Below are 11,394 nucleotides of genomic sequence, written 5' to 3' on the forward strand. Positions count from 1 at the left end.
TTAAGGACGAATCAAAACCCACTGCACCTTTTCAATTAACAGACCATAATCTAACTCACTAGAATAAAGATTGAGCTATTCCACTGCAAGATTTGTGTTTAACAGACACCCCCTCCGAGAAAAATTGTAAATCTTCATTTTTCTCAAAAACAGATTTTTCTTACTCACCTTAGTTAAACAGTCAGCTTTCATGACAATAGCATTATTTTTCCCAACATCTGAGCCTAATACTATAGCTGAATCTCCAACATGTCCACTAAATACACTACATTTGCTGGCAGACTGGTTTAGACAGGAAGGATTGTAGCTCAGTCGGTTGGATGGTATGGCTGACGAACAAGGTGTCAATGGTTCTAATTCGTAGTTGAGATTGGGAAGGGGTGGAGATTTCGGTCTCTATTTAAAACCGGATTCTGATGCATATAGGTGTCTTAAACCAGCGTAAGATGTGAAGTCGCAGTAGCTCATTCGGTATGATGGTACGGCTGGCGAGGTAAAGGTCTAAGGTTCGATTCCCTCTACGAGAATGGGAAAAGTAGAAGTATTTTGACTCTATTTACAACTGGATTCTGATGCTTATCGGTGTCTTAAAACCTGTGGTAGATGTGAAGTCACACTAGCTCAGTTGGTAGGGTGGTATGGCTGACTAGTTGGCGATCCAGGGTTCGATTCCTTCTATGAGAATGGAGAAAACGATAAGTATTTTGACTCTATTTACAACTGGATTCTGATGCATATTGGTGTCTTAAAACCTGTGGTAGATGTGAAGTCACACTAGCTCAGTTGGTAGGGTGGTATGGCTGACTAGTTAGCGATCCAGGGTTCGATTCCTTCTATGAGAATGGGGAAAACGATAAGTATTTTGACTCTATTTACAACTGGATTCTGATGCATATCGGTGTCTTAAAACCAGTATTAGATGTGAAGTCACAGTAGCTCAGTCGGTAGTGTGGTATGGCTGACTAGCTAGATATCCAGGGTTCGATTCCCGCTTCGAGAATTGGTGTATTTTGACTCCATTTAAAACTGGATTCTGATACATATAGGTGTCTTAAAACCACAGCCATATGTGAAGTCACAGTAGTTCAGTCGGTAGGAAGGTACGGCTGACGAGCTTGAGGTCTTCGGTTCGAATCCCGGGCAACTGAGGAGCTTTTGAACAGAGTTTTAGATTGATCTTATCCTATATAGGGTACTTATTTCAAATGTTTCCGACAATCAAACCTTGGCTCAGTGGGTAAGACGGTGGACTTGTAATCCTACCGTCGAGAGTTCGAGCCCCGTTTGGTCCAACAACATCTTAAGGTTCTGGATTTTGATACGTTAGCTTGAATGCGGTGGTGGTAATTATCGGACGAATAACACCAAAGTGTCTGTGACAGTGGACGAGAAGAAGAAAGGTGTTTGAAGGAATGGTAGGACTTAAACCTGAAGATGTCTTGGATACCTGAAGACTCTTGGAATGATAGAGCTAACTCCAGAAATGAGATATGAAGACTCTTGGATTGATTCTCTGAAAATAAGTCCGATTATTCTGATATTTCCAAAATTTTAGGGTCTCCCTATCTCGGATTACTGATTTTTTAGATTCAGGCCGGTACAGGTCAAAATGTTTAACCTGTAAAAAGGGAAGTTACGTGCAGGCCGGTACAGGTCATAAGATTAAAACAGGAACTTAGAAAAAAAATATGTTGTCAGATGAAAAATAACAATAATAATAATAATGTATGTTTAATAAAATAAATTACATCAATCTTAGCATTCTCTCCCCTATCTATCTCCTCCACGTGGGCGTACTTTACCATATCTACCTTGTCCACTACTCCGTGTTGGCGTATATCCTCTTGCTGTACTGTGTGAGCGTGGCTTATCTTCTTCTTGACCTGGAATGAAACATAGTTTGTATTAGTTATATATCATATTCAATTACATACATTACATCATCAATTAATTTTACCTTACTACCTTTAATTTTACCTTTTTTTCCTGTCTTTAGCGGGGTTCGAACCCGCGTCGTCTTGATGAAAGTCCGACACGCTACCGCAAGCGCTACACGCGATATACAAATTCGTGGTTATTTAGTATCCTATATTGCAAGAGTTAATTTCCGACTTGTAAAAATGGATTTCGCGAGGCAGGATTCGAACCCTAAGCTCTTGGTCTAACGGATCAGTCACGCTACCGACAGAGCTACTGAGATGCACATATAATACGGCTTTTTAGTTGAATATATGTCTAAGACGTATTCTAAATAGGATAAAATAGTTTGCTTAATGTGGGATCCGAACCGCTCGTCTCCAGATCATCAATGCATGGTACATCGCTACCGACTGTGCTACGCCGCGCTGTTAATTTTCCATCATTTTAGTTGTATATTATTAAGGAAAGATAGAGTCAAACTAATAAAAACACTCATTGGATCACAAGGGATTCGAACCCGGGACGTCATATTAAGTGTACTGTCCAGTTCGCATCCGAGTGAGCTACTGCGCCGATGCAAGTTAATGGTTCAATTGGATACTTTATGAATCCGTTTATATATAATAACTATGGGTATATAGAAGATTGAACCACATCGAAGTATCGCCGCAGTGGCTCGATCGGAAGCGAGTATGGTATAGCGGCAAGTTACGAAGGCACGGGTTCGAATCCAGTCTACTGCCAGGGGAGTTTTACTACTTTTGTCAATTAAGAAAACAGTTATTTTGTGCAGAAAACCTCATTTTTATAAATTTGGAAGTCGCAGGCCGACCAGAATGATCCATTTCGAAGATAAAAATGGCTGTTCTAATGTTTGTGAAGGTGAAATAAATCAAAAATATTTTGGTAGTATAATGACGTCATAAAAAGAGATTTGAACCCGTGACCTCTTCTCTCGTGTGCGCACGTGCAAACCACTAGACCAAACTGAAGCAACAATCATGCCACTATTTTTAAGTCAAAGGTCAATCTAAGAATCATATACATATATTCTCGAACATACCAGACGCTTTAGGACTCTCGAACATACCAGACGCTTTTTTTACAACTTAGCAACTGACCCACTTTTTTCAATATGTACGCGTATTTGTATTTCAAAGATAAAACACTGAGTTACTGGACAAAAAAGACAGCAAAATTAATTCAAACAATAAAACCTACACTTAGAGAAAATTTGATTCCACAAACACAATCGCAGGTAGCTAAACCAGAAGTGTAAGCTTACTCTGTTTGAAATGAAACACAGCATGTTAACTACTATGTGACGTTCTCTAAAAAGTATCTCTTAGTATTTCTACCCCCCCCCGGTCTCTTCCTAATTCTCAAGGACAGTAAAATCTGGACAAAGAAAAGGTGGAGGGGGGTAGGGGGTAGGGGGCATGAACAAGTAGTTGTATTTACCTCACCCCACCCCCACCACTAACGGCAACCATCTCCGAGACTGTCCAGTTGGGACTCAGAGAAGACTTTTCCAATAACTCTAAACAAATACAGTACATGCCCCACCCCCATTACAGAATAGAGGATTAAATCCGGTGTAAAACAGTAATATTGGATAAGGAAATGGGTAAGAAAATAGGATATGGTTTCTGTTACCTCCCCCCTTCTATCAAAAAAAGTTGCAATTACCAGAAAACACAATCAAGATCAATAATTAGAAGACACTACATGTCCAAACACCAGTCAAAGATGCGAAAAGTAACTCCGAAAAGTGGTTGGTGGTGTCTAAAATGACCAATCTTTGCCATATTTTACCTTTCTAACACCAAAATAGTCCGATTCCCAGTCCTTTGATAGCTATTTAGAGGCATTTTAGCCGTCAGAAATAGCTGCCATAGACGTGATAGGGTCTCGGGCTAGCTCCCTACACAAATGTGATATCCAAAAAATACAACAACATGGCGGTGAATGATAGAATGGGGTGGGGACGAAAAATGTTGAATTACGAATGAAAAAAATCGAATGGAAATTGTTTTGTTCATGGAAATTTCACAGTTTAAAATTTTTTTAGTCAGTCTGTTGGTATAGTTTGTAGGTTAGTCGGTAGTAAAAAGTCATGCTCTATGGGCAATCGATACGGGACTTTTGACAGCCGAACCACTGACTTTGACCACCGGATAACTGGAAACGCTTTATTTCAGAAAATAATTAAAACAAAATGGCGGATATCAGTGGACTTCAAACAGCCGAACAACCTAGTCTCACCACCGAACAATTTGACTTGTATTTATTTTCTTAAACATTTGTGTTTGGCTGCACGAAAACGACAAGTCCGAAACATACTACCTCTGTTTAAGCTCTTGATAGATATTTTCTACATGATAAGAGTCAAAACCATCAAATTAGTCAGTGAGTTTCGGACTTGTGCCACTCAGAACTAAAAACATTGATGGACTTTAAACTACCGAACAATCAGAATCTTACCACCGAACACTTTGACTTGAAATCATTCTCGTAAATAACTATGTTTTGCTGGCCATAAACGATAAGTCCGAAACATACCATCTCTATATTTGACCCCTCATAGCTATTTTCTACAAGATCATGGCCAAAAACCTTCAAAATAGTCAGTAACTTTCGGACTCGTGCATTACCGTATGGAAAACATTGGTTGACTTCAAACTACCGAACAACAGAATCCTACCACCGAACAATTTGAATTGAATTAATGCTATTAAAAAGTTGCGTTTGGCCGCCCATAAACGGCGAGTCCGAAACATCCTATCTCTATATTTGACACCTGATGCTATTTTCTGCAAGATGAGGGCAAAAACCCCTCAAAATAGTCAATAAGTTTCGGACTCGTGCATTCCGTACTAAAAACATTGATGGACTTCAAACTGCCGAACAATCAAATCTTACCACCGAACACTTTGACAGGCTATAATTTACTGCAATAACCAAGTTTGACCGCTCATAAACAACAAGTCCGAAACATCCTGTCTCTATATTTAACTCCTGTTGCTATTTTCTGCAAGATGAGGGCAAAAAAAACTTCAAAATAGTCAATAACTTTCGGACTGGTGCCTCTCCGTACTAAAAACATTGATGGACTTCAGACTACCGAACAATCAAATCTTACCACCGAACACTTTGACTTGAATCGATGCTATTAAAAAACTGCGTTTGACTGCCCATAAACAACGAGTCCGAAACATCCTGTCTCTATTTCTAACCCCTGGTAGCTATTTCTTACAAGATCAGAGCCAAAAGTTATCAAAATAGTCAATAACTTTCGGACTGGACGAGGTCAGGGTCGAGAAAATGGTTTTTTTTTGTCACGGTAGCCCGAATTCTTTTAGTTTTGTGCTTGAAAAACTATAAGTCCGAAACTTCCTGACCCTTTACCTGATCTCTGATAGATATCAACCCACATTAATCAAGTAAAAGTCGGTAGTTTCTGACTTAAAATGCACAAATTTCAATTAATAGCCGTCATTTCGGTAGTTCAAAGCTAAAATCTACAAACTCAGAAGGGTTAGACCGAAAAATAAGACCATACTTCGTCAACCACCAGTGGACTTCAGACTACCGAACAACTAATATCTTACCACTGAACGATTTGAAATGTCGAAATTTCGGGTCAAGAGGCTAATTGGTGACATTTAATGCATAGTATTTGTTCAAACCGAAAATGAAATGAAACTAAAAAGTATCAACTTTGATTTGAAGGAAAATTCTGGAAATTTACAATCCCTCAAAAACTCGATCGCTAGTCAAAAAAGTCCGAAACGTTGACTTTTACCCAACTGTTGACGAATTTTTTAACAATTAACACCTACGTTGGTCAATGATAACAATCAGAGGCCAAAATTACAGGACCAGTAGGGTTTCTGACTAAAGACGGGTATTCAAAAACCATTGAATTTACGTCAAAATCAAAACAGTTCCTCAATTTAAGACCATTTGATCAACTAGATACACAAAACTTGCTTTAAAGTAAACATTTTTGAGAAATAAATCTACGGACTATAAAATAAATGACCAAATTCTTTTATTCCTGGCTACAAACCACAATATAATAGGTCAAAGATCAACAGTTAGCCGAGTTAGCCCGTAAAATGAGACCCTTCTTCACTAAATAGATGATTGACTTCAGATTACTGAACAACAATATTTAACTACCGAACAATTTAATCAGAGAAAAATCGTCAGAATATAAAAATTATGGCCAAATTCTTTTATTTGCGGCATCTTTCGACTATAACCTACAGTTAAAGAGTCAAGGTGTAGCGATTTTTGACAGTTAGTCCGCAAAATGAGAACTTCAAACAACGGAACAACCGAGAGCGACTGACCTATAGAAATGTGAATAACCGACTATGCCGACAAATACTATGCAAAAATACAAAAATAGTTATGAATGGAACTTTTATCTGATATCTCTTCTCAAGAAACTTTACAAATTCATGTCGAGAATCTACTGAGCTTGACCTACCCGTCTATCGTAAGTAAAACCCGATTGGTGAGAAAGCATTTTCATAAAACAATATTCAAATAATTCAGTAATCCTAACTTGTTCGCTATTAAAAAGATACATCAAATAACACTACCTCACAACTTAAAACAACAGAAAAATGCCGACAAATTAAATGATTAAAACCAAAACTGTATGACAAATAATTTAAACTATGTTCCATTAAAGCTAACATGTCAAACGTGGGCGAAACGTTTTAAGTATTGTGCCTAAAATGATTTATTTTCCTCCAGAATTAATCGAAAATATTCAAGTAAAAGATTAAATGACATTCTCATTTGTTTGCCTAACATATAAATTTGTAAAAATGAAAAAAAAGTAACTTTTATTCAAATATATATTTTGCATAAGTAACAGTTCTTCCGAAGACAAGTTGGCCAACATTTTAACAACAACCAGTTTCGTCATTTTCTTTTTTTCAATTTAATTAACAAGGCAATGAATTCGAAATGTGAAAATGGAAGTTCAAATGAAATTCTTTTGAGGTTTTCTAACATACAAATTTTGAAAAAATGAAAAAATACTTATTTTAAGAAAATATATATTTTACATAGGCGCACTGTTCTGCCAAACACAAGTTGGCCAACGTTATAGTGTACATATATTTTTAGAGGAGCAATGTTCATCCAAATACAAGCTGACCAACGTTGTTCGGCCCATTCATTTTCGTAATCAAAGTCATACAACACCAGTCTGTTAATTACCAGATCAACTTTTCAGTAGGCTCTCATATTTAATAGTTAAAGGGACATAACCATGTTTAAGTCAGACAACAGTTAATTACTCTTAGAATGTCATGACTTATAAGTGCCACATTTTTCTTGACAACTATGTAATTTTTGAACGACCATGATCCACTGGATTTAGCATTTAACAGATCATCTTAATATTTATCACTATCTTGAGTGCACGTTGCCTACTACCAAGAGCACCTAAGAGCAGCTACCAAGAGCATCTGTCAAGAGCAGCTATCAAAAGCAAATATCAAAAGCAAATATCAAGTAAGGTTTTACTTACAATCAATACAGAGTCCAAGTATTTGAAACTTGTCGTTGAGATGCTGTCCTGTCAGTTTGTAACCAATTGAAACTAATCTAGCCGATCCCACATTATGACCATTGGGGATACCTCACAGGATCGAGCTGTATTACCAGTGCTATGGGGAGAGTTATGCTGCTTAGATTTGTCTGCTGTTGAATACCTTGCCTTGAAATCTGAAAAGAAGTGAAAGCTTTCATTAGGTCTGAGCTGTTTATACTCCCAAAAACTCAATTTAGCACATGCATTTATCACGTAGGCCTAATCATGTGAAAACAAACTCACATGCAAATCGTGTTCAACTAGACTTCAAAACAAATGGTACAAGCACAATGACAAAATTTGGGAGTGATTGGGGGGAATATCTGGAATATTTCATCGCAAGTCATCCATGATGTGCCCGACAATGTTGCTTATTCAATTATTTCTCCAAATATAACCTTTTATAATGAAATAAGTGTTCACAACACATACACACCTCTCAGATAACGAGGGTAACTTTACCACTGAACCTTCCAATATGAAACTAATTGATACAAATGTGAATTATTTATCCATCAGAACTAAAACTTTATTTTGTTGCCAATTATAAAAACTGCAATGAAGAAATTATAGCCATGAGATTAAATATAACATGCCACAAAATAGTCAAAGGGGTCTTTGCTCCACCATCTCCTCTTTGGTTGGATCATCTTATTGGTGCATCATCTTCAAGATCTCAATTTCATAAGTTGTTATTATAAAAACCCCAATGACGAAATTGGACGTGAGATTAAATATAACATGCCACAAAATAGTCAAGGGGGTCTTTGCTCCCGCATCTCTTCTCTGCTTGGTCACCTTCTTTGGTAGTCGCCAAAAAATGGAACAAAGACCATATTGGAATGAAAATCTGTATCAAAATTGAGGTCAATATTTTCAAACCAACTACAACTTGTATTTGGAAAATAGACCATCAATTTCAGAGACAAATATCATTGCAATATATTTCTGTAAAAAACAAAAACCAATTAGTTAAAGGAAAAATATGATTAGTGACAAAGTGACATAATAATTAATAACAATAACAAAAATATACAAATCAGTCGACTGACAGACATAAACAATAATAGGCCTACACAAAACATACAAATAGACAAACACAAGTGACCACCAACAGACTCAGCTGTTCTAACAATATACACCCTTTGATTGATGGAGTTAAGTGACCACCAACAGACTTACCAATTCAAAACTGGACTGACGGATAAGGGGTAACCACTAATTTACCTGTTAGTTCAGGAACATGAGTGACCACCAACAGACTTGGCAGTTTAAACAATATACACCCACTGGACTGACGGACATGAGTGCCCACCAACAGACTCGGCTGTTTAAGTAATATACACCCACTGGACTGACGGACATGAGTGATCACCAACAGACTCGGCTGTTTAAGTAATATACACCCATTTGACTGACGGACATGAGTGACCACCAACAGACTCGGCTGTTTAAGTAATATACACCCACTGGACTGACGGACATGAGTGATCACCAACAGACTCGGCTGTTTAAGTAATATACACCCATTGGACTGACGGACATGAGTGACCACCAACAGACTCGGCTGTTTAAGTAATATACACCCATTGGACTGACGGACATGAGTGATCACCAACAGACTCGGCTGTTTAAGTAATATACACCCATTGGACTGACGGACATGAGTGACCACCAACAGACTCGGCTGTTTAAGTAATATATGCGCACACGACTGACGGAGACGCGTTACCACCAACAGACTCGGCTGCTAAACGATATACTGGTTCTCCAATCAACAGCTATCTAACTATCTTCACCATCTTCTGCTCTATTTTACAACAATCTACAGAAATATCAAAATAAGAATTGAGTGGAAACAAATATCTTTGACATTTAAACGATATACACCCAATGGAGAGGCAAGGATGAGTCGGTTGGTACCATAAATATAACAGTCCAGTAATTGGAATATAAATACACCTACCAATTTCCACCAACTTAACTATATTACCACTATTCATTAACTACCTTCTGCTACACTTCAACTATAATCTACCATATTTCCTACAAAAATAACCAAAATAAACTTGAATATATTTGGCATTTAAACGATGGATGGACAAGGAAGGGTCAGTAATAGGTTCCAAAACATCGACAACATTTCAAAAATTGAAATAATAAAACACCTACCATATTTCCACCAAGTCTGGATAAATTTCCACCATTTTATCACCGTATTGTGCTACACTTCTACCATAATCCACCATTTTTCCTACAAAATTACCAGATAAGATAAGAGTGAACACAACAATATTTGGTATTTAAAATATAGATACCCAATGGACAGACAAGATAGGGTTAGTAACAAGTTCCATAACATCAACAACATTCCAAAAATTGAAAATTCATTACACCTACCATATTTCCACCAAGTCTGGATAAATTTCCACCATTTATCAACCATATTATGCTACACTTCCACCATAATCCACCATTTTTCCTACAAAATTATCAGATAAGATAAGAGTGAACACAACAATATTTGGTATTTAAAATATAGATACACAATGGACAGACAAGATAGGGTTAGTAACAAGTTCCATAACATCGACAACATTCCAAAAATTGAAATAATAAAACACCTACCATATTTCCACCAAGTCTGGATAAATTTCCACCATTTTATCACCGCATTGTGCTACACTTCCACCATAATCCACCATTTTTCCTACAAAAATACCAGATAAGATATGAGTGAACACAACAATATTTGGTTTTTACACGATGGATGGACAAGGAAGGGTCAGTAATAGGTTCCATGAATATAACAGTTCAGTAATTGAAATACTAATACACCTACCAAATTTCCACCAAGTCTGGCTAAATTTCCACCATTTTATCACCATATTCTACCATATTTCCTACAAAATGATTCAACCATATTTTAAACTTATTTTCATTATCCTTGAAAGATATGAGTGATCATAAACTATTTGGCATTAAATCATATATAGTTAATGGACTTATGGGTGCACCATCTCAGCAAGGGACTGTTGCTAGGTTCTGTGATTTGATGCCTGCCTACCCAGTTAAGAAACTGAATTAGTAAAACTATACCTACCACTTGGCACCAAGAGTTTCAACCAACTTTTCCAAATTTCCACCATATCTAGCATAGTTCCATTACTTTTTTCCATAACACTTTTGCTCTAATCATAAAAGAAACAAGATGCCATATACTAAAATAGAAAAAATAGCATTAGTGACCACAAACAAACCTGACAAACACTGGACTGACCACCAACAGACTTGGCACTTCCAACAAAATAGACCCATAGAACTGACAAACACAACTGACCACCAACAGACTTGGCAGTTCCAACAAAATAGACCCACAGAACCGACAAACACAACCGACCACCAACAGACCAGGCAGTTCCAACAAAATACACCCACAGAACCGACAAACACAACTGACCACCAACAGACCAGGCAGTTCCAACAAAATAGACCCACAGAACTGAAAAAAACAACTGACCACCAACAGACTTGGTAGTTCCAACAAAATAGACCCCCAGAACTGACAAACACAACTGACCACCAACAGGCTTGGTAGTTCCAACAAAATAGACCCACAGTACTGACAAACACAACTGACCACCAACAGACTTGGTAGTTCCAACAAAATAGACCCATAGAACTGACAAACACAACTGATCACAAACAGACCAGGCAGTTCCAACAAAATAGACCAACACAACTGACAAACACAACTGACCACCAACAGACTTGGCAGTTCCAAAAAAATAGACCCACAGAACTGACAAACACAACTGACCACCAACAGACTCTGCAGTTCCAACAAAATCGACACA

General features: G+C 37.4%; 1 protein-coding gene across 1 annotated transcript in view; it reads right to left on the minus strand.

Moving 5' to 3' along the window:
- Positions 1-9,564: 9,564 nt before the first annotated feature.
- Positions 9,565-11,394, minus strand: part of LOTGIDRAFT_167526 (hypothetical protein) — a gene marked incomplete at both ends in the record, with an annotated part of 27,976 nt that continues 26,146 nt past the window's right edge. Inside the window, 6 exons of the mRNA XM_009065025.1 lie at positions 9,565-9,583; positions 9,710-9,791; positions 9,934-10,019; positions 10,166-10,247; positions 10,641-10,728; positions 10,798-11,039. Coding sequence (XP_009063273.1) covers positions 9,565-9,583; positions 9,710-9,791; positions 9,934-10,019; positions 10,166-10,247; positions 10,641-10,728; positions 10,798-11,039 — 599 coding nt within the window. The remainder of the gene's footprint in view (positions 9,584-9,709; positions 9,792-9,933; positions 10,020-10,165; positions 10,248-10,640; positions 10,729-10,797; positions 11,040-11,394) is intronic.

Source organism: Lottia gigantea (assembly GCF_000327385.1).
Source record: "Lottia gigantea unplaced genomic scaffold LOTGIsca_67, whole genome shotgun sequence".
Taxonomy (NCBI): Eukaryota; Metazoa; Mollusca; class Gastropoda; family Lottiidae; genus Lottia; species Lottia gigantea.